This window comes from Oreochromis niloticus, linkage group LG15, assembly GCF_001858045.2.
Source record: "Oreochromis niloticus isolate F11D_XX linkage group LG15, O_niloticus_UMD_NMBU, whole genome shotgun sequence".
NCBI lineage: Eukaryota > Metazoa > Chordata > Actinopteri > Cichliformes > Cichlidae > Oreochromis > Oreochromis niloticus.
In genome coordinates, this window is record NC_031980.2 from 11,198,027 (window position 1) to 11,221,180 (window position 23,154).

The 23,154-nt window shown below is 39.4% G+C and overlaps 2 protein-coding genes across 5 annotated transcripts; both read left to right on the plus strand.

The window, feature by feature from the left end:
* On the plus strand, positions 1-5,578 carry LOC100701472 (F-box only protein 30). Of its 2 annotated transcripts, none has more exons than XM_003449886.5 (3): positions 1-200; positions 2,473-4,602; positions 4,768-5,578. In XM_003449886.5, exons 2-3 carry the CDS (start codon positions 2,524-2,526, stop codon positions 4,960-4,962), a joined length of 2,274 nt encoding a protein of 757 aa, XP_003449934.1. In that variant the 5' UTR covers positions 1-200; positions 2,473-2,523; the 3' UTR covers positions 4,963-5,578. The 2 variants fall into 2 exon arrangements, with proteins under 2 accessions (XP_003449934.1, XP_005454710.1); XM_005454653.4 differs by lacking the exon at positions 1-200 and adding an exon at positions 263-400.
* A 4,356-nt stretch (positions 5,579-9,934) lies between these two features.
* LOC100701198 (hydroperoxide isomerase ALOXE3) lies at positions 9,935-21,864 on the plus strand. Of its 3 annotated transcripts, XM_025898577.1 has the most exons (18): positions 9,935-10,198; positions 10,411-10,565; positions 11,439-11,643; positions 11,778-11,859; positions 11,973-12,095; positions 12,196-12,299; positions 12,532-12,704; positions 12,780-12,923; positions 13,096-13,299; positions 13,450-13,536; positions 13,642-13,808; positions 14,055-14,176; positions 14,269-14,369; positions 15,069-15,239; positions 19,099-19,159; positions 19,258-19,461; positions 19,807-19,891; positions 21,655-21,864. In XM_025898577.1, exons 2-16 carry the CDS (start codon positions 10,413-10,415, stop codon positions 19,275-19,277), a joined length of 1,917 nt encoding a protein of 638 aa, XP_025754362.1. In that variant the 5' UTR covers positions 9,935-10,198; positions 10,411-10,412; the 3' UTR covers positions 19,278-19,461; positions 19,807-19,891; positions 21,655-21,864. The 3 variants fall into 3 exon arrangements, with proteins under 3 accessions (XP_025754362.1, XP_019200991.1, XP_005454708.1); XM_019345446.2 differs by lacking the exons at positions 19,099-19,159; positions 19,258-19,461; positions 19,807-19,891; positions 21,655-21,864 and adding an exon at positions 15,342-15,742 and having other exon boundaries at positions 10,411-10,569; XM_005454651.4 differs by lacking the exons at positions 19,099-19,159; positions 19,258-19,461; positions 19,807-19,891; positions 21,655-21,864 and adding an exon at positions 15,342-15,742 and having other exon boundaries at positions 9,937-10,198.
* Positions 21,865-23,154: the final 1,290 nt, after the last annotated feature.

The following is a 23,154-nucleotide window of genomic DNA, read 5'->3' on the forward strand; positions in this document are numbered from 1 at the left end:
TTTACCCCGTGGAAAACAGATGTGCGCTTTGGTCAATAAAGTTTTGAACACAAAAAAAGAGAGAGGCTGAGAGGACATGTAGCTAGCTAGTGGCTATCATTAGCACTTTCTCTATAGCTGTAACTGCAGTTAACAGCTGGGTTTGTTGTAATTTTTTTAATACTTTTGATCGGACTTTTTGCTGCCAACATTACGATCAGGTAAGAAGTGCCCTGCATGCTAACCCGGGTTTATACCGCTGTTGTTTTGAACCGTTCAACTTCCGAGCTAGCTAGCTGTTTTTAGCTAACAGTATGAGCCTGCCTGCCATTGTTACAAAAACAAGTTGATTTGATGGGGAAGGCGCTGATGACAACAAACAAGCTTGCAGCACTGGAATCGGTATATACGACTGTACACGGTAGTAAAAGCTTCTCGTCTTTTTTTGCTCTTGTTTTAAGTAAACTTAGCGGGGAACATTAACTAGCCACGCTGTGTTTTTGTGTTACATTTGTTGTCAGTGAATGCGCTTATTTGGGTCACACATCTGAAAAGAGATGCTGGTAAAAAAGTAAGTAGTATTGTTTTGCTAAAATATTGTGGTTGTTAGTGGCGTGTTGGGTTATGTATTTATACATGCTGCAAGGTTTAGAAGTGACGGGGTAGCGTATTTAACTTTCAGATGGATTTGTTTGTATTCACTCGTTTGCTTGAAGTGGTTACAGAAACAGATGCTCTGAGTAACTTGCCACTGGCATCAGGTTTTTGTTTGTTTGTTTGTTTTATCTTTTTACACGTGAGATTTAAAAATGGCTGCACCGTAAGTGCCTTTTCTACATGTCCAGCTTCGTTGGATACATTTTAGATGTGTTTTCAGCTCTTAAAGATGCCACTAGCTGATCTCCAAGTCCTGGCTACAAAATAACTTTATTTAATGTGTTCTGATCACAATTTCTGTTAAAGTCTTTAATATAATCTAGAATCATTCATTATGAGCCAACACACTTTTGCATTTTATGCCCGCAGGAAGTTAAACTTTAAGTGCACTATCAAATGCTAGTGCAACAGTGGAATTACACTGGCTATGTAAATTCTTAAAGATGAAGATTTATTTTGCTCCTAAATTTGATTTAATACAATTTATTTGTTTTGTAAGATTTTTTTTGGAGCCTTGCCAGTGATTGACATAATAGATACAGCAGTGTGTTTAATATACTCAAAACTAGTATGCTGTTTTTCAGTATAAGTTAATTTGTTACATTTTTAAAAAGAACACACTGCCGACTCAAATCATGCTTAAAATGAGGGAGATATGTTATTCTCCTGTCCAAAATGTGAAAAGGAAAAGGTTTCAGCGTCCTGCACTGACCAGGGAATTTTCCTAATAAGGTACTGTATGAGACAGCCTTTTAGGTGTGTCACGTGACTGCAGCTGAGTTTGTTATTCTTTGGGAGAGAGGGCACTGTTTCACAGTTACCATGCAGGCTTCATTCATGGAAAGAAGAAAACTACAGAATATTTAGGTTTGCTTTGTCACTACTTGGCTACTATGTAGCTTGCCATCACCAGTGTGTGAATGTGTGTGTGAATGGGTGGATGTCTGGATATGTAAAGCGCTTTGGGGTCCTTAGGGACTAGTAAAGCGCTATATAAATACAGGCCATTTACCATTTACTACTGATTTTTTTCCCAGTGCATTCATATGAGGCATGTTATCTTGTATGCAGAGGGGCCAAGTATAATGCGGCGCTCTTTCATGAAATAATTTGTGACAATAAATTTAAAGGGTTAGCACACTTCTTTTACTGCAATGAACTACAGTAAAAGTCTCTTTTAAATGCAGTTTCTGCTACCTAGAAATATCATATCTGTTGTATTACCTTCTTTTCTTGTTGCATGCTTAAGAAGCTTTGATGCTTTGCTTACACACTATTTGGTTGAAATAAAGATCTTTAGTCCTGAGGCATGGCTCTCATGTGTGACATCTACTGGTTTGTTGTAGTTATAGCAGCCTTTCAAGACTTGACCAAAACTCTAGGACAGCATAATACTGATTTTATAGTTTCCTTTATTTTATGTGTACAAGGGAGGGTTCAGATGGCTACTTTTTTTTTCAATTCTTTTATCTTTAATATTTCTCATTTTGAAAGAACAGCTGTAGTAAATGCAGATATGCAATGTGCAACATACTTAATGTGGTGCCCAGATGGCCTGCATGTCAGTTATTGTTGTTAGCATGAAGAATTACCTTGTGGTATGTTCCCAGTGACCATTACGAACTGTCTTTTCAAGATAATGCTATTTATTCTAATTGTAAAACGCAAAATATAGCAAAAAAATAAAATCTTGGTTTCATCATATCACACTGCATTCTGTTGCTTTTTGACTCGAGCTCTGATACTGTATTAAAGCAGTTTGCTTCACAGATGTGGAGCAGACTTTGTTGCCTATGTGTCGTCACCCTACACTTACTGCATTTGATCTTTTGGCAGGACTTTGGACTGTCTTCTTCCAGAGTCACTCCCCATCACTCTGGTCTGAAGATGGAAGAGGACCATGTTCACTGTATGTCCTGTTTTAACCAGAGGTGCACGGTCAAAGCTGAAACAGGACTTTCTTGCGAGCTTATAACGTGTCCTTTGGTTTGTGGGGCTGTTTTTCACTCCTGCAAAGTGGATGAACATCAGCTTATGTGCCCACTGATGAGGATTCCTTGCCTAAACAGTGGATATGGTTGCCCTGCCACCCTGGTGCGCAACCAGATGTATGCTCACCTGGAAGTGTGTCCAGCTGGACTTGTGTGCTGTACTATGGAGTGGAACAGATGGCCTGTTAGCTGCCTGGACTATACTTCCTATGAAAGCCTGAGCCGTGGTGTGGAAGAGGTGGAGCAGCTGGACATGGCACTTGCCCTTCAGGACCAGCGTACACTGCTGGAGTCCCTCAAGGTGATTGCCATGGCACCTACTGCACAAGGAGAGCCACTTGTCAGTGTTAGTAAAGAGAACAGAGCGACACACTCCACTTTACAAACGTGTGCTCCTAAGGCCTCCTCATTTATTCAGTCACCTTCCCTGCTGCCAGCCACTCATCAAGCACAACCACCCCCACCAGGCTCAGCAAAGGAGAAAATTTTCAGTGGAATTAATGGCTTGAATGAGGAGCACTTTGGTAAACTGTATGAGGCCACAGTTGAGACTGCAAGAAGCTTAGCTGCTGCTTTAGACTTTGTTAGCAGTGCCAGCTCTGGTGAAACCAGCGCAGAGCGTGTGAACAAAGAAGCTGCTGTACAGAAAAGTAGATTGAGCAACAATGGAGACTTTCAGAATGGACTGGAAGACGAAACACCTGCAGCTTCAGATAGTTTGCATAAAAGTGGCATTAAGGAGGAAAGTGTTTGTTCAAGCTGTTTGAGTGGAAATGGGTCTCTAAAAGAAACAGACGTAATGATTGTGAATACAGCCAATGGACCATTTTTAGGGGCACCTGAGGCTTGGCTTGAGACGGCCTGTCCCATTGAGGTTCAAGATAACTTGCATGCTGATGACTCTCAAGAATTACTTGCCCGTCAAATGGCACCTCCACTCCATGTTAGAAAGCCTGTGGCACAGAGGGCTGGTCATATCGTTCTAGAAGATAGAGGGCTCTTTCTTTCAGAAAACCATGGGGTCGAGAGGAACTACCAGACCTTTAGGGGCCCAAGCCAATCTTCATTTTCTAATGGTCAGATGGGTATCACTCCAGGCAGGTCATTGCCTAGGTTACAACCCGTAATGGAGGACAAGGCAGTGGATACTTCAGAGCTAGAGCAGGATGACGACCCCATGGGTCTAGGAGAGATCGATCTGATCACAGCAGCCCTGCTCTTCTGTTTAGAGGAGTCTAGAGAGTGCAGAAGGATCTCTGATACCGTCTATATTGATGGTTACCATGTTAACTTTGGCACACAGACTTTCACCTTTCCTGCTGCAATCTTAGTAACTAACACCAGAGTGGGTGACATGGCCTCTGCTTCTGCCTGCGACCATGCTGCCCCACAGATCTCCTACCCCAGCCCTTTCCGTACCCTCCGCTTAGGTCTTGTCCTGGAAGCTCTGGAGGTCGAGGCAGTCCCCCATAACCGTTACCTCCCTCCTAACCCCCGCTACCAGCATATGTTCCCCTTTGTCTGTGGTCAGTCATTCCGCCGGGACCAGTTTTCATCCCATTTCACAAATGTCCACGGTGACATTCACGCTGGTCTCAATGGTTGGATGGAGCAACGCTGCCCCCTGGCATATTATGGCTGCACATTTTCCCAAAGAAGATTTTACCCATCTGTCCAGGGGGCAAAGGTGATTCATGACAGGCACCTCAAATCCTTTGGAGTCCAGCCTTGCCCTAAAGCAAAACTTCCAGGTGACTCCCAGTCAGACCAGTTTAGTGGGCTTCCTATTGAGATACTGTGGCACATAGCTGGATTCCTGGACAGTTTCAGCTTGTGCCAGCTGTCATTGGTATCAAGGACTATGAGGGAAGTCTGTGCCAGCCTCCTCCAAACCAGGGGCATAGTGGACCTGCAGTGGGAGCGAAGACAAAGCCCTGGTCCTCATGGCACAGTGTCATGGCAGACGAAAAATAAAGTAAGCAGAAATCCAGTGTACTGCACTGTATACTGGTGTGTAACTATTTCTCTAAAATAGTTATTAAAATTTCTTGTTAGCACCAATGTATATAGCTATTGTACTACCTATATTAAATGTGAAAGATAATAAATCAAAAACTACTTTTTTTATTTACTACCCCAGGTGTGGCGATTCAGCACTGCCTTCAGCCCGGTGTTATCGTGGGGCTTCACTGATGTCCCCAGCATGTCGAACCACCTTAAGAAGTGCCACTTCAACACTGTGGAGCATAAGACCGAGCCTGTACCCCTTCCTGCCATGTGCACCGCACGGGATGGACACTCACTCCGTCGCGTCCTACGTCATGTTAACATCTGACCAAACACGACCGACCAGTCAAAGCTGCATGAGATTCACTGTCGTAATGTGTGAATGCTGCAACTAAAAAAAGAAAATCTCTTCCTGCATCACACTAGATTATGAAGAAGCCTTAATGAAAACACACTTCACTTGCCAGGTTTGTTGTGTGTGTGTGTGTGTGTGTGAGGTCCCTGTGGAGAGAGAAATAAAACAAGCATTTCACTTCGCATGGATATGATCTGAAAATGCGCACTTATTCTGATAAGATGAACTATATTTACAGATATGCACAGTGGATTTATATTATTCTATGTGATATGATATCTATATTAACAGGAATTTAAATGTTTTCACACTCTTGCCTTTCAGTAGTAGCCATGGGGAAAAGCAGATTGTTGTTTTTGGTTTTTTGCATAATTTCTGTCTGCCAGAAGGTATGCCAGCACTTTATATAATATTTGCTATTCCCTCCTCAGTGACCCTAAATGTTATAGCTCTGATCTCTTCAAGTGTCAGCCAAGTGCAAACTTGTTGTCTGGGTGTGTAGGATGTCCGGATGTGAGTGTAAACAGATGGATAACACAGTAATGCATGTGCTTTAATACAGTTTAATAAAGTCTTTACAATTTTTGTACAGTTCTTTCTTATTTTGGAGGGTTTGTTTCATTTATTTATTTATTTCTATTACTGTAACTAGGCTAGTATAGTTAAATCACAGTTAAATTATTAATTAAAATTGCATAGCTGTGTTTCTAAAACTAGTATTTCAGAAACTTCTGATCTACTGGTATTTCCTGCAGAACCATCTCCAGAGTTTAAAGAGAGTGGTCTTCAAATATCAAGTGAGCATCAGTTCCCTGGACATGTGTTTGCCATGTGTTCCCTAAACACAAACAGATGAACTATAGTATCAGGAGACAGCACCGGCTGTTACTCCAGTCAGGTACAAACTGAAAACTGAGGCTACAATTTGCAGAGGCTCACCAAAATTGGACATTATAATATTGGAAAAACGTCTCACAAGTCTCCATTTCTGCTGCAATACATGTCTGTAAACATGAAAGCATGATTCATCCTGCCTTGTATCAACAACTCAGACCACTGCTAGTGGTGTGATGGTGTGTGGGACAGTTTCTTGGGACACTTTGGGCCTCTTGGTACTGATTGAGCATCATTTAAATAGTGTACCCATCTTCCGATGGCTGCTTCCGGCAGGATAACGCCAATGTCGCAAAGCCGATTTCATCCCAAACTGGTGTCTTGAACGTGAAAATGAGGTCGTCGTACTCAAATGTCCTTCACAGTCACCAGACCTCAACCCAGTAGAGCACCTTTGGCATGTGGTGGAACAGGAGGTTTCATCCTGGCTGTGCTGCCGATAAATCTGCAGCAGTTTGCAGATTTTTTTGGCCATTATTGCAGTCTATGGAAAAACAGTGCATTTAAAAACTACAGCTACATCTATTATTGTCATCAACTCTAGGCTGACATTTACGCTACAATTTAGATTAACCTCAGCTAAATTAATTCTAAAACATTTTCACCACTTCTTTTTCCAGTCAAATATCAGCATTAAAATATTCATAAACAAATACAACAGTATTTATATTCTCTTGGTGAAAATACAGGAAAACTGTGGTATTTACTCAGTTATAAAAAATCATCTACATTTTTTAATTGTTTAAAAATATTTCTGTTGCATCTAGTAGTAGATCTAGCATCGGCGTATTTATATTTTACATTTGCATTTAGATTATCCTTAATTCAAAAAGCACATCTACCACTAATGTGTTTGATTATTAATTATATTTAACTAATAATAATTACTGTCTTTTGGATCTGACAGGATCAAACGGTTCATGAAAAACGTGTCTTCAGTGTCTGTACAGCTGCTCATCCTACCTAGTTGCAGGTATGGGAAAAAAAGTCTGACTAAAGTGAGCTACAGCTCCCTCTGTTGGCCAGTTTGGACTCAATCCCCAACTTCTGCTACAGAGATGTAATATGCTACTTGCTACTTCCATATTCACAAGGGGTTGTCACAGTGGGTAGCTTTACATGTTTAATTTAGCAGGGGTTTATTGCACTTCCTAATGCAACCCCAAAAGGGATTTGTTTCTCCTCCCGGGATCATATAGTGAAACATCATTAGCAAGTGAAGATTAAATTAACAGAATAAGCATATTGCCACAGTCCAAACTGATCTTTTCCAGAGGGAGAAAGAGTTGAATGCAAGGCCAAGATTAGTAGCATGTTGTTGCACAAATGTCTTTAAACTGATTATTGAGTGATTATTACTGAGTATTGCAATGTCTCCACAAAAAGACAGTGGCTCCCAGGAATGGATCAGTGTGGTATTATCTCACACAGCTTCTTTGTAAGTGTTATGTCATCACTGCTCCGTTGTAATTGGTTTGCACAACCCACATTGCAGTAAGTGCCAGAGATTCGCTGATAGTAGGGGCAAAGACAGCAGCAAGGTAAATCAGACCTGAGCTCAGAAGGCCAAAATTCTGAGAGGGAACTAAGCATGCATAAAGTGAGATTTGAAATTAATTGTGGACATTTTTTTATTATTACAGGTGCTGGTGTTGAGCCATTCTTAACTGTGAGGAAGTAATCTTTAGAGTCACAATGGGACAGACACAAAGCAAGTATTCAGACCGCAAACAAGAAAGACTTAATGCAGCTCCTCGCTGTAAATCTGCATCATGCAAACTTGAGGTTTGAGGTTGAGTTGAGTGAGCTGAGCATGCAGGTTGCAATAGGTAAGGGTAAACGACCACATATACATGACTTTATTTTGACAGACATATACAAGGGGATAAGTCAGTGTAGCTCTAAGAGGGTTACAGCACATACCAACACTTTCTAACTATGACTGAAAAATCACCTTAAAAACAGAGATGGGCAGTAACGCGTTACTTGTAACGCGTTACTGTAATCTGATTACTTTTTTCAAGTAACGAGTAATGTAAGGGATTACTATTGCAAAAACGGTAATTAGATTACCGTTACTTTCACGTAGGAACGCTGCGTTACTGCGTTACTAAAACCGTGATTTTTTGCGAGAACGTCTCATGACAGTGACGTAAGCGAGTGCGACGTTCGTGACAACAGCTGTGTGCAGATCATAATATATCGAGTGCGGGACAGAGTGTAGCATGCAGCGTTTAAAGCGTGGAAGTACTGACCTTATTTTTGAGTTTGATTCCATAAAAAGTGACAAAAACATTAGTGTCCGTTGTGCGTGGGAAGAAAACTTCTTTTTACAGCGAAAAAACCCCCTAGACGTCCAAGCAAGCACCGAGTGTACTACGACGTAATGTGAAATTCACAGAGAAACTCGCGGATTCTTCCACTGACCGCTGCGGCACACCTGCACCAGGGTAAACCTCCACCTAATCCAGTCCTGCTTTACAGGTGAAAATAGAGCAACAGGACCGCTAGTCTTTGATTTTATTTATTTTCTGCTGTGTTTTACTTGCATCTATTTGAAAGAGTGAGTGTAAACACAAAAAAATATTTTATTTTATGTGCTGGAATGTGCAGAAAATAGGTTTAAATGTTAAACAAATTTCTTCCAGTCAGAGAATGTTGCATATAATTTAATTTTTGCTTGATGCATAAAGTTAAAAGATTAAAACTAATAAAACAAGTTATAAAAAGAGACTTTTCCATTTGATTACATTTTGTATGATGGATTATGCAGAAAAAGTAGAATTGGGCTGAAAGATCTATCGCTTTATCACCTATTCAGGTTGTAAATCGTGTTTTTAAAAAGTAACTAAGTAACTAAGTAATTGATTACTTTTGAAAATAAGTAATCAGTAAAGTAACGGGATTACTTTTTGGGGGAAGTAATCAGTAATTAGTAACTGATTACTTTTTTCAAGTAACTTGACCAACACTGCTTAAAAATCAAAATTGTCTCATAAACCTAAATTTCCATTTCTTATCCAATTCGGGGTTGCACATTGGCTGGAACCTATCTCAACTGACACTAGACAGTTTATATTTATATTGATGCTGTTTATTCAGTGTTGGGGAGTAACGGAATACATGTACCGCCGTTACGTATTCAGAATACAAAATATGAGTAACTGTATTCCGTTACAGTTACCGTTTAAAAAGGTGGTATTCAGAATACAGTTACTTTGTTGAAATAAATGGAATACACGGCGGTACTTTCCTGTTTCATATTGTCGCGGGTCAGGACTGTTTGGGTTTGTTTGACAGCTACGTTCTGTTGTTCCAGGCGGCAGTGTTACGGTTGCCATGGTTACAGGGTGACGCTCTCTCTCTGCGTGTTTCCTGGGTGAGAGAGCGCTTTTTTGTTGTTGTTGTTGTGCTAAGCTAAAAGGCAGAATGCTACAGGCATAGCTCTAAAGCATGTAGCCTGATGGGCAGTGTAGTCCGTGCTGCAGGGAGAATGGACTGCCATACCCGTTATGTGTCTGTGAGCGAGGGAGGGAGACAAGGAAAAGTCCGAGCTGTCACGGAGCAAAAACGGGAGCTGGAAGCATGTAAATATAATAATAACCACAGCAGCCAAGAAGAGTGCCTGACGAGCCCATTTGTAAGTAAGCTATTAAGACTCAACTGTACACTGTGTTCGTGTTTTCCTCCGGAAAAAATAAGTTCAGTTGGAGCAGCCTTTCAACGCCTCTCTCTGTCTCTGGCAAGCAAAGTTGACCCAGACAACAAAGTAAAGCTAGTTTTCGGCTACCAGCCCGACATGAACCCGACGTATTAGCCAGAGGTCCCTTTACTACGTTTCGGAGCCGCGGACCTTCAGTAACAGTAATAAATCACAGCAATAGGACATTCATGTAGTTGTAAACAGCATGATAATATATTAAGTATTCCAAAGTATTCAGAATACGTTACTCTCATTGAGTAACGTAACGGAATACGTTACAGAATACATTTTGGGGCATGTATTCAGTATTCTGTAGTGGAATACATTTTAAAAGTAACCTTCCCAACACTGTGTTTATTTGATATTAAATGGATCTGCTAACCAACGGGAAAACAATAATTATCTGGAAAAATGTCTGTGGGGTTTTTTCCAAGTACAGAGTATGCATTCATCTAAGGAGCTGCCCTCAGGCAAACCTGATTAACCAGGTGTACCTGTTAAGTTTTTTTTGAAAAAGGGAGAAATGTAACTCCCACTTGAATTGAAACCACAGATAAAGCCGACGACTAACGCAGCTTCTAAGAGGAGAGTAAGAACGGCTCCAAAGCAAAGGTTTGTGTACTCACTGTGCTTGTGCTTGCTATGATAGCTGATTATCATTGCATTTTAGGTTTAATAATGCACCCGGGACAACATTCAGTGAAGCTGGGCTTAAACAAGAATTTCGTTCGATGAATATTTTTAAGTTTACAAAAGTTAACGTCTTTCTGTTGTTTGCTATCATATTTTTGAGATTTATTTTCTTCTCCTACACTTTTTCAAAGACATGACCATGGCGGAGTACAAGCTAGAGGTGACAACGGGTGACATGAAATATGCAGGGACAATGGACAACATATACATCACCCTGTTTGGAACAGAAGGGAAGAGTGACCGAACTAAGTTGGACAACTTGGGCATCGACTTTACATCCGGCAAGGTAAGTAAGTAACAATGTTATAAAATAGGGGGCCCTTGTTCCTTCTTCCAGGGGCAAAGTGCAGCCATGTTTTGAGTCACTCTTAGGGACTAGGGAGAGAACCTATGGTTTGGTACACCTTGCTAGTACTGGGGAGGAAACACTATTTTCCTCCAGAACTGCCTTAATGCTTCATTATAGAGAAAAATTCCTCCGAGAATTTGAGCCATCTTGCAGTTGCACCAGATTTTCCAGCTGTACATCCATGATGTGCATCTTCTGTTCCAAAACATACCAAAGGAGCTCTGTTACACTGATGTCTGGTAACGGTGGAGGCCATTTGAGTAAAGTGAGGTCATTGTAATGTTCAAGAAGCATGTTTTAGATCATTTGAATGATGCTCAAGTGATACTACGAGGCCCAGAATGTGGCAAGAAAATTATTCCCGCACCGTTACACCAGCAGCAGCCTGGCCCATTGGTATAACGCAAGATGAATCTATGCATTTATGTTGTATTATGCTTTCATTATGCCAAATTGTGACCCTTGCAGCAGAAATTGAGACAACTCCAATATTCACCCAGGCTTTTGAAGCTCAGTTTGAATTTCAGCAGGGTTTACCATGTCTATATCCCAAAATGAATCTAGTTGTTGCCATGTGATTGATCATATTTGTGCGTTAATGAGCAGCAGAAAAGGTGTACCTAATATAGTGGCCTGTGAATGTATGTTGAAGTCCACTAAATTCTGTTTTTTCCTAGCACTTGAAAGCTTTAACTTGAGTGACTGCACTATTGCACGAGTCTCTAGCTTGCTTTCAACATGCACGTATGATAAAGTTGCATAATGCAATGAGTTTGTTTTTTAACGTTTGTTTTATATTCTGACTTCCAGACAGGAGCATACACCATAAAAACCAGTATGTCACTGGGAAAGCTTCTTCTTGTCAAGGCTGAGAAAGATCCATTTTTTCTAATCTCAGAAGATGAGTGGTACTGCTCCAGAATAGTGGTGACCACTCCAGAGGGAGATGTCGTTCTCTTCCCCTGTCACAGATGGATCTCCAGGGGAGAGCTGGTGGAGCTCAGAGGAGGGCGAGGTCTGCTAAAAACTTAAATGGCAATTCTTTACAAGTTAATGATGCTGATATTATTGAATGTTTTTCAAACATTGTTGTATTTTGCTTTTGACTATTTATTTTTTTTTATTTGAAACCGTTTTTATACCTCACAGCTATGAAGGTTTTTGAGGATGATCATCCTCTGCTGATTGACCACAGAAGAAATGAGCTACTAGATAAAAAGAAATTGTACCAGTAAGTTTACATGCATATTTATGCTGCTAATACTCTTACTTTTGTGTCTTTTAACATTAAACATTGAGCTATACACTTGACTTCACACTTTCTTTTGTTGTTGTTGTTTTTAGATGGGAGATCACTGATGAAAAGCTACCACACCACAGCCATTTTAAAAATGTGTCTGAGTTTCCAGCTGAAGTACGTTTCTCTGCAGCCAAATCAGATGAGATGCTTCATACCAAAAGGATGACGTAAGTTAGGAATTCAATCTGTATCTTAATAGATTTTTTTGAATTGTGAATTACTGGTCATGTATCTTGTTTAAAATTTTTCTTACTCCTCCTCACTTAGTGGTGCTGAACTGATGTTCAAGGGGCTCGCTGGATCTACTAAACAATGGACAAACACAGATGATATGAAGAAGATCTTTTGGTTCAAAAAGACTACAATATCAGGTAGAAAACACTATCTTGGTGAAATACATCTACATCAACGGCTGACGCGTCAATAACTGTCAGCAGCTAAACCTGAAGAAATTAGACTGTTTTATAGGGTCGTATTATAAAGGACAGTCTGAATCTTGTTTTTCTTTGTTGTTAGCAGTGATTATGAGCAGGTACTCATTTGTAAAAGCTCAATGATTACTGACAAGATAGGAAACAATATTTTTTTGCCAATGTGTTTCAGAGTATGTCATGCAACACTGGAAGGATGATGACTTTTTTGGATTCCAGTTTCTGAATGCTATAAACCCGAATGTGATCAAGAGGTGCTCAGAACTTCCCCCAAACTTTCCCGTCACAGAGGAGATGGTGAAGCCATTCCTGAGAGATGGGACCTCCTTGAAGCAGGAAATGGGGGTATGAATGAAACGTAGTTTTAAATTTGCTGTCTCCAGTTAACTTCTGAGCTTCTGTTCTCTATTGTTTGTTCAGAAAGGAAATATCTTCATCTGTGACCAGAAGATCATGGATGGAATACCCACCAGGACGTATGATGGTCACCCTCTGCATGTGACAGCTGGCTTGTGTTTGTTCTACATGAACCCAGAGAACAAACTGATGCCAATTGCAATACAGGTATTTTACTGAGAGAACAGATGGCATTCATATTATGAGCTCTTTTGTGTTGCGCAGTGATGACGTGCGTGTGGAGCCACTGGTATCATTATGCATTTAAGTTGTAGTTTTTCTCTCTTTTTGTTTGTATTTTTTCAATATATTTATTATCTTTATTTTCTTATAAATTCAGCTGCATCAACAGCCTTCTGAGCAGAACCCCATCTTCCTGCCCAGTGACTCTGAGGCAGACTGGCTGCTAGCCAAGCTGTTTATTAAAAGTTCAGATCTACTGGAACATCAAGCAGTCTATCACCTCATGAGCACTCACTTTCTGGCAGAGGTCTTTGCTATTGCTACTTTCCGCTGCTTCCCTGAGATTCATCCTCTCTACAAGGTAAAATGACACCACAAATTTACAGGTGTGGTAATATAAACTATAGAAAAACCTATTTCAACATTAAAAATAATTTCTTTTCTGTTAACAGAACTTCACTTTGATTTGTTTTCTAACTTGTATTTGGTATTTTACTCTCTGTCTGCACAGCTACTGATCCCACACTTCCGTTACACTCTGAACATAAACAACGGGGCTCGCAACAATCTGTTGGGACCTGATGGGCCTTTAACCATTGTATGCATATGTACATCCCAACACTCTCATAGTTCTTGTATTTTATATTTCAATAACTATAAATTCCAGAAACCTACCAAACTACAACTACTTAATTACCAATAGAGTTCACTTGGATATGAGGGGATAAAAGAGCTCATGAGACGGGGTCTCTCCAGAATGACCTACAGCTCCCTCTGCCTGCCAGAGAACATCGCTGCACGAGGACTGCAGTCAATCCCCAATTTCTACTACAGAGATGACGGCCTCAAGCTGTGGAACATCATCAACAGGTCAGGATTAAATTAACTGTATGGAAATAATACAGTTTTTAAGCAACAGCATTGCAATACAGCTGCAAGATGTTTATTACTAGATAATATTAATCTGATTTTGTTAGTTTGGTACACTACACATTGCATTTATATTTTTGCAACTACAACAATGATTAATTGATGGAACTTGGTGTTAATATGGTTTTACAATGCAAATTTAATATAAAATTGTATTTACATGCATATATTTCATATTTTTACCAGCTTTGTTAAGTATATAGTGGAGCACTATTATCCATCAGACAGCGATGTGTGCAAGGACACCGAGCTGCAGGAATGGATCAATGAGATATTTACACACGGCTTCTTAGGAAACAAACTCTCTGGTAAATAATAAATACCCTTAATTATATTTGTCACATAAAGCTTAGGTTATAATGAAAAAAATAGTGACTGACAGCCAGCGTTCTGTTAACAGGGTTTCCGGCATCCTTTAATACTGTTGAGGAGGTGATCAAGTTTATCACCATGGTGATCTTCACAGTGTCAGTTCAACATGCTGCACTCAATAATGGACAGGTATGACAGCAGGCTATGTAATTATGTTTGATCAAGTACAGTGAGTCTTTGCATCTCCAATAAGGAATTGATTCAGCTGCCTTTTGGCCACAGAGAAGTGTCTCTAAACTATTCCATGTTTCCCTGGTTTGCATTTTTGTAAAGGATGCATACTGCAGCAGATCCAGAGAAACACCTCATAATTTTACAAGAAATTTAGGAGCATTTGGCTGAGTAAGTCAAGTCATTGCAAGTTACTGCACCCAGTTCTTTGGATCATTGTCCCATCATGCTGGGATAAGCTGAGTTATCAGATTTTATGCAAACATGTGAATGTTGTCAAATTCTGACATTCTGAAACCAACTACATTTTCCAGATATTCAACTTTCACCTAATGCTATCATAAGGTGAAGCAAAAATCAAAAAACACACATTATGGCACGCAAAATCTTGGACCACATTTATCATTTATATAACTATATAAAACATTTAGTAAAATCTGCTTTGTCAGTTATTCTCTCCGACTATAATTCCCTTTGCTTTATGTATCAGAAAAACATAATAGAAGAATAATAGAATTTGCTGTAGCTCTGAAGCTATTGGTGGATAATGTTTAACATGAGAACAGATATCTACCCTTATTTACACAGATTCAATAGCTATGTCCTTTGTTTGAAAAATAAAGCAAGTCATTTATAAAAACTTCTGTTTCATTCTAGTTTGACTACAGTTCCTGGGCGCCCTGTGGCTCAGGCTTGCTTTACAAACCTGCTCCAACCACAAAGGGGCAGTCAAGCATGACGACATTATTGGAGACTCTTCCAAATATTGGGGAGACCGTAAAGTTTGCAGGAATGCTTTGGGTACTTTCCCACAAGTATACAGATGTGGTATGTATCGTTTTTTCTTTTCATGCTTTATTTATATTCCTTTAAAAAAAAAAGAGTATCACAAATAAAATATTGTTAGTCTGACTAATTTTGCCTCTGCAGGTTCTGTTGGGTCAGTACCCTGATGAACGATTCGATGAACCTACCCCGAAACAAATGATTAAAGAGTTTCAAGCAGAGCTGTCCTACCTGAGTGAAGAAATTACAGCAAGAAATTCTCGGCTTGAAGTACCCTACACATATCTGAACCCGACTGAAATAGAGAACAGTGTAACCATTTAGTCAACAATACATTGTATCCTGCTTTCTTTGTCTATAATTCTGGTACATATAGTACCAAGTGAGGTGACGCTGGCAGCTTCTCAGGTTTTATGTTAGTTGTATCATGATAAATACGCATGTTCATGTTTTGTATCTACTATGTATTACATAGATTACAAGATTAGTTTGGGGACATTGGGGGACATTTTTTTTTTACAACAAAATGAAAAAATGGTTTTTAACTTGTCATAATTTCATGCTTTTTAAAGAATATACATACAGTTAAAATAGTTTGTTCCTATACGCCTGAAAGTAGCATGCACATCTGAGTATCTAACTCCAGTGAGTTCAGACTGTCACTCCTTTTTTTGGTTGTAGGAGGCACATGATAGACACATAGTGTGTGCATAGCTAATGTTACCAAGGATAATGCCTATTACCCTAACACACAGTTGTTAACTACTTATAGATATATAAAGGTTAGTCCTTCTTTTATAATGCTGAAGATTTAGACCAGGGGTCTCCAACTCCAGGCCTCAAGGGTCCTTGATGTTGAGGGTCCTTGATCCAACACAGCTGATTCAAATGGCTAAATTACCTCGTCAACATGTCTCGAAGTGCTCCAGAGGTCTGGTAATGAACTAATCATTTGATTCAGGTGTGTAGAGCTAGGGTGAGATCTAAAACCTGCAGGACACCAGCCCTCGAGGCCTGGAGTTGGAGACCCCTGATTTAGAGTTTATAGCACAGTTGTATAAAATAAAAAGCACCAGTAATTACCAAAATCATTTTTTATGTTTTTGTAATGGTTAGTGCACCAGTATGCACGAGCTGATTCGTAAGTATTGTTATCCATTAATTTTCAAATTTACTGTTTTATAAAAAAGAAGAAGAAATAGTAAAGCTCATTATTTTTTAATTAAGATACCAAATTTTATTATTTACTCGTATTCCTGAACAGAAAAAAAATATGCTTGATTCAAGTCCAATGTGTTGGCTAAAATTTGGGTATAAAAATGTGGACTCACTTTATTTCCCTAATAACAATATAATTCTTAATTTTAAACAACTTTTTGAGAAATTTCTAAAATATTTATTTTGTGTTTTCATGACAGATGGCTTAACAATCATGTTAAGCACTGTACAATATACATTTTTTCACTTTCTTTTTTTATGTGGTTCAGAATTGACTCAAAGGGATCAGCCAAACAGTGTAAAAACGCTGGGAAACAGAAAAATTATCAAAAAAAACCAACCCAGTATGCAGGTACAGACCTGCAGGCAAACCTGACACACTACACAAACTGGCTTTAAAAATAACAACCACAAAGAAGGAAATTTATTCACGACAGAACGGTGGGAACAATCACGCTTTGTGTAAAGCTGTATGTTTTAATTTTCCTTTGCACGCATTACGCATGTGAGCTGTTGTCACTAGACCACATATACATCACTTTATGTGGAACAGAAAGGGGAGTGGACAATTTCAGCTGAACATTAAGACAGTGATTCTCAAAATAAATCTTGGAATTTTGTAAATAAGGACTGTGACTTTAAAGCCTGTAGCTTTTTAAGATTAGCTTTCTTTTATCACAAATCAGATTATTTTCCAGGTGATGCCTGAGGGGGGTGGATATCTTGGAAGAGAAGAAAAACACACCCGAAACAAACATCTTGCCTGACCAGTACTGTTTTCCAGTAATGAGAAACAGATTTAAGGGAAAAAAGCTGTCCAAACCTAACCACTTGTTTCTTGGAAAACTGATTTCAGTTTAACCCTTGTGTGGTGTTCGTATTTTTGTTACTCAGCCAGTGTTCATGGGTCTGGTGGACCCGCTAGCGTTTTGGCTTTCCAATTAACACTATCAAACAATTTTATGTTAAATTACTCAACAGATGTTTACTTCATCCCAATTACGAGCCATGTGAACAGCAAACATGGTTAATTTTTTCCCTTTACCTTTGTTCGATCACATTTATGAATTAATGTGCTTCTCGTTTTTTTAAATAAAATGTTATAAAAAAAATAAAATCAGTTATAATCAAGTGTAAATATCTTTATACCATATTTTGCAGGTTTTGATGGTATATACTGCCTAAAGGGGCAACGGCCTCTAAATGGCATGGGTCTCACAGACCTGAACACCATACAAGGGTTAACAAGCCAATTCCAGTGTAACTGTGGTGTACCTTCTCTGGAAAGGCCTAAAAAGATTACACCAAGACTGCAACTTTGTTCTCCGTTCCAGGCTTTCACTAGCAAAGGCAGACAGACACACTGGAGTGGCTAATTAAAGAATTTACCCATTGCATTAAGTAAAAAAAGACTAATAGTCAGTATGTGGGAGATTAGGTTTGTGCTAACATATGTAGAGGTATAGGAAATGCTACATTTTCCCTCTAAAAGTGTTATGCTGTAATAAAAATGCTTTGTAGTCTGCTATAATCCATCTTAACAGGTGTCTATTCAGTTAATTGAGACATTGAAGTCACATGACAATTCTAGCCCTGTCATAAAGCAGAAATTGTTTATATGCTAATAAACGCAGGTTTGTACAATCTTTGTTAGCTAGCATGAATTTAGCTAAGGTTAGCTGTGCTAGCCAGCAGGACAAAAGTAGCAAACCAACAGGAGGTTCACATTTCTAACCCACTTTATTTTAAATCTAATTCATTATTAACCACTCTCTCGTAAATGCAGTTGTCCTTCATTGTAAGAGGGTACGAAAAAACTTGAATGAGAAAAGCAGAATATGTTGGACCAAAGGTTTTTACTTGACCACAGCAACTGTGGAAAAAGTCCCCTATCATATGAGATCTTTGTTTGCTAACTTTTTCCAGAGTATGTCATAGAGCACTGGAAGGAGGATGATTTTTTTGGATTCCAGTTTTTGAATGCAATAAACCCAAATGGGATCAAGAGGTGCACAGAACTTCCCCCAAATCCCAGTCACAAAGGAGGTGGTGTGGCGGTGACGTGTCATGTGCCAAAGATTAGGAAGAGGGGCAGTTCAGGGTTTGGTAATGCACGGTTATTGCTTTTAGAATAGAATAGAATAATCCTTTAATTGTCCCACAAGGGGAAATTTGGTTGTAACAGCAGCCAGAAAGACACATATACAAACAAACAGTACACAGGACACAGAACAGAAACATACACAATTTTTTCTTACATATTTACATTAAGGACAATGGTTACTATAAACAGAGTACTGTACAGTTATTAAATTAAATATAAATAACTACAGATAAGAGGCAAACCAGGTTGTAGTGCGAATCGGTTGATTAACTTATTGCAGTTACAGCGCAGATGTAAACATCTATGATTGTTGGGAGCAGTTCTGATTGTACAGTCCGACAGCTGCAGGGAGGAAGGACCTGCGGAAACGCTCCTTCATGCATCTAGGATGCAGCAATCTCTCACTGAAGGAGCTCTGCAGTTCAGCAACATTTACATGCATGGGGTGGGAGACTCTGTCCATCAGAGATGTTATTTTGGCCAGAGTCCTTCTGTCTCCCACCACCTGCACTGGGTCCAGGGTGCATCCCAGAACAGAGCTGGCCTTCCTAATGAGTTTATCCAACCTCTTCCTCTCAGCTGCCGATAAACTGCTGCTCCAACATCCCACACTGTTTTTCAGATGTCTTCCAACAGGACGGTAAATACAGAAGATACTAGTGAAAATTTGCATTATGAATGGTTAGGGTTTTTTCAGAAGCATTAGTACAATATCTTTCAATATATTTATTATTACAGCTGCATCTACAGCCTTCTGAGCAGAACCCCATCTTTCTGCCCAGTGACTCTGAGGCAGACTGGCTGCTAGCCAAGCTGTTTATTAAAAGTGCAGATCTACTGGAACATCAAGCAGTCAATCACCTCATGAGCACTCACTATCTGGCAGAGGTCTTTGCTATTGCTACTTTCCGCACCTTCCCTGAGATCCATCCTCTCTACAAGGTAAAATTTGGTGAGATACACTATAAAACCCTTCTATAGTGATGTTTCTATATTACTTATATCATTTTATATCATATAGAGGACTTTACCCTGATCTTTATTCAAATTTTTACTTTGATAATTACTTTCTATGTGTACAGCTACTGATCCCACACTTCTGGTACACTTTGCACATCAATACTGTGTACAACTATTTTTGGACCTGATGGGACTTCAAGCAATGTGTGGATTCTCTTTTTTTATGCAATATATTTAGAAATTTCAACTAACACCTGATTAGCAACAGAGTTTACTTGGATATGAGGGGATAAAAGAGCTCATGAGACGGGGTCTCTCTTCCTGCAGCTCCCTCTGCCTGCCAGAGAACATCACTGCATGAAGACTGCAGTTGATCCCCAACTTCTACTACGCTGTGGAGCATCATCAACAGGTCAGCATTAAATTAAGAGTATGAAAACTGCTACAGTCTGAACTTTTTTTTCAATCATTATATAGTTAACAACAACAGTTGTCTTTAGGCACTTTTATATTGTAAAGTAGCGAGGGTGAAGTAGAGAAGTATGAACTTGATGAAAGACTAGATTTAGAAAGGGCAATAATATGGTGTCACTCGGTGGGGAAAGAAATAAATGGATCATAAAGACAGCCATAAATGGGGTGGGGTGGTATAGGGTGATGGGCTACAAGAGAAAGTAGACAAAAGGTAATTTGTGACAAATGCATGAGGACTAAAGAAATGGGAGGTGCTCAAGCATATAGACGCATAACTGTTATATTAACTTTAATCAAAAAAGAAAGCTTGGTCTTAAAAGCCATTCAAACCCAAAGCGAGAGCTGGTTCCATAGGAGAGGGATCTAATAGCTAAAAGGTCTGACTGCCATTATTCTTTTGCAAACTCTGGTAAACAAATAAATTCTGGATTTAACTGGAAGCCAATGAGTAGAAGCTAATATGGGAGTCTCGGTGAGTACTCTCAGGGCAGTGTTTTGGATCCGCTAAAGGTTTTTCGGAGCGTTTTTAGGACAGCCTGACTCTGAAGAATTATAATAGAGTAGCAAAGGAGTAGTAAACTACTTTGTCACTCAGAGGCAGGATGGCTTCATTTCAGCAATTCACAGTAATACTGGAGGCCATGTCATTCAGGAAATCCATTCAAGCATTACATAAACATCTACAAATTAATTCATTAATAAACAGTCTTGCACATTGTTGGGAGTGTGGTGATTAATTCTTAATTTAAAAATGCTGCAGTGATGTCAGATTCATTGAAAGTCAAACTGTCATGTTTTTGCCAGCTTTGTGAGGAATATAGTGGATTAATACTATCCGTCAGACGGCGACGTGCAAAAAGACACAGAGCTTCAAAAGAGGATCCACCAGATCCATACTTATAGTAGCATACTTATACTGTTGAGGGAGTGATCAAGTTCATCACAATGCTGATCTTCACAGTGACAAGTCAACTCGCTGCAAACAATAATAGACAGGTTGGGCAATGAAATGCATAAAGTGTTTCAATTAAAACATCTTTTATATACAGGTTGTCAATTTTAGATCACATTTTATAGTAAGCTAAATTTAAAGTCCAGAGATTTCCTGATGATTTCCAGAGGAAGCTGTGTGCACAGCTGTGAAGCTTATTTACTCAACACTTCTTTATCTAGCTTGATTACCACTCCTGGGTGTCCAATGGCTCGCTCTTGCTGTGTGTGCAGACAATTTTGGAGACTCTCCCAAATGTTGGAGAGACAGTGGAGTTTGCAGGAATGGCTCGACATCTCTCTCAGAAGTGCACTAATGTATTAAGTTTTACATTTTATCAATCCATGATGCACAACCCTCACTAGCCCCTCCCCCCAAAATCACCACCTCCAAAGAAAAAAAAGTAAAACAACATATACATATATATATACATATATATATTTTTTTAATCACGGTTCTGGTCACAATTCTTAACTGAAACTCCTTCATCCATGGACACTTATTGCTTATTGTGAAAGCTTATTGCTTTCACTAATAAGCCCAGACATGAAGGTAAGACCAGATGTTTGGTATTTGTACAAACTGAGGTCCCTGATCAAAGGCCAAAACTGTGAAGTAGAGAATGGCCAGATGTAACAAAAAGGTTTTGTAATTCAGGTTTTTAAAGATCATATCACTAAATCGGTTGTCCTTTTTTCATTACTTTACAGGTTCTCGTGGGTCAGTGCGCTGAAGAGCGATTTGATGAGTTTGCCCTAAAGCAAATGATTAAGGAGTTTCAAGCCCAGCTGTACAAACTCAGTGAAGCAATTACAGGAAGAAACTCTCAGCTTGAAGTACCCTCCACATATCTGAACCTGATTAAAATAGAGAACAGCATAACTATTTAAGAAAGGTGTCAGCTGGCAGCACCAGGCTAACCTGCATGGTAGGAGGTTAATTCATACAACGGATGCCTGACAAGGTATTTTAGTACTAGAACAGTTTTTTGGTTGTAACCGAAAAACTTTTAGTGTTTTTATTGAATAGTTACAGGCTTTTACACTTTTTTTAAACCTTACATTCATGTGGAAAGAAGAGCAACAGATTTGTGGAAGGTGGATTATTCTAATGTGGTATTGTCACGGCTGCGGGAGCAGACACGTGGAGTGGTGAGAGAAAGGACCCAAGTGCAGGCATTTGGACCGCAGAGCTTTATTTACAGTGGGGAAAACGAAATACAAGCAAGAGCTAAACATGGCAGTGACTAAACTAAAACAAAACCTAAACTGGGTGAAACTAAAAAATGATACAAAGGAACAAAAGCCTGGGACTAGAAACCCAGGACATGAAACATAAAAACCTGAGACAGAGGAAGACACAGGGCTTAAATACACAGGCAGGACAACGAGCGATTGGGGAACAAGGTGGCAACACAGCCGGGACAAATCAGACATAACAAGACAAAGGAAGCAAAGCAGAATACCCAGACATAAGACAAGGACTTTCAAAGTAAAACAGGAAGCACAAGACATTCGCAGACTCAGAGACACAGACTTGACATGACTGACTGGATATGAAACATAGAACACAGGGAAGACACAGTTACTGAAACCAGGAGCTGGAACTACAAATATAACATGAACAGAAAACCATCAACAAAACCAAAGCCATGAATAACAAATAATCATGGAATATAACTTAAACACAAAAGCCATGACAGGTATAGTGAAAAACATGAATTCTCCAGAGGGATTGTGTTTAGAGTCTCTTGATTATACAAACTGATCCTTGCCACCAATTGCACGCATGTCCATATACTGCGGATGCTCACATTAGAGGAGTTGGTCACTTCTAAAGTGCAGTATTAGAAACACAGTGCATGTACAGCATATAGCATGCATGGTGGCAGTGTACAACAATTATTCAGCTTTAACTGATCAAATGGTGAACTGCATGTACGGATCATAATTTCATCCGGTCAGATGAGTGGCAAATTCTGTGCATGATGGCCTAAATTCTACTGACAAGAGAGCACATCCACAAGTCAAAAATGAGCAGATCTAATAAGGGAAAAACAAGTAATCTAACAAACTGAATACTATGTAAGTGCAGATTTTACACATGCTCAAGAGACGGCTAAAGAAGAATCAATACAGTTTATAAGGTTGACCCTCTTTATTTGAAATCGAAGCTAGTTGTGCAGTCTTAGAGGCAGCTGTTCTCTAGAG

Bases quoted from the DNA above. Each gene is read 5' to 3' on its own strand.
- LOC100701472 (XM_003449886.5), top strand. From the start codon at position 2,524: ATGGAAGAGGACCATGTTCACTGTATGTCCTGTTTTAACCAGAGGTGC. The intron at 4,603-4,767 runs GTAAGCAGAAAT...TTACTACCCCAG, and splicing joins CATGGCAGACGAAAAATAAA to GTGTGGCGATTCAGCACTGC.
- LOC100701198 (XM_005454651.4), top strand. From the start codon at position 10,413: ATGACCATGGCGGAGTACAAGCTAGAGGTGACAACGGGTGACATGAAA. The intron at 14,177-14,268 runs GTAAATAATAAA...TTCTGTTAACAG, and splicing joins CTTAGGAAACAAACTCTCTG to GGTTTCCGGCATCCTTTAAT. The intron at 15,240-15,341 runs GTATGTATCGTT...TTGCCTCTGCAG, and splicing joins CCCACAAGTATACAGATGTG to GTTCTGTTGGGTCAGTACCC.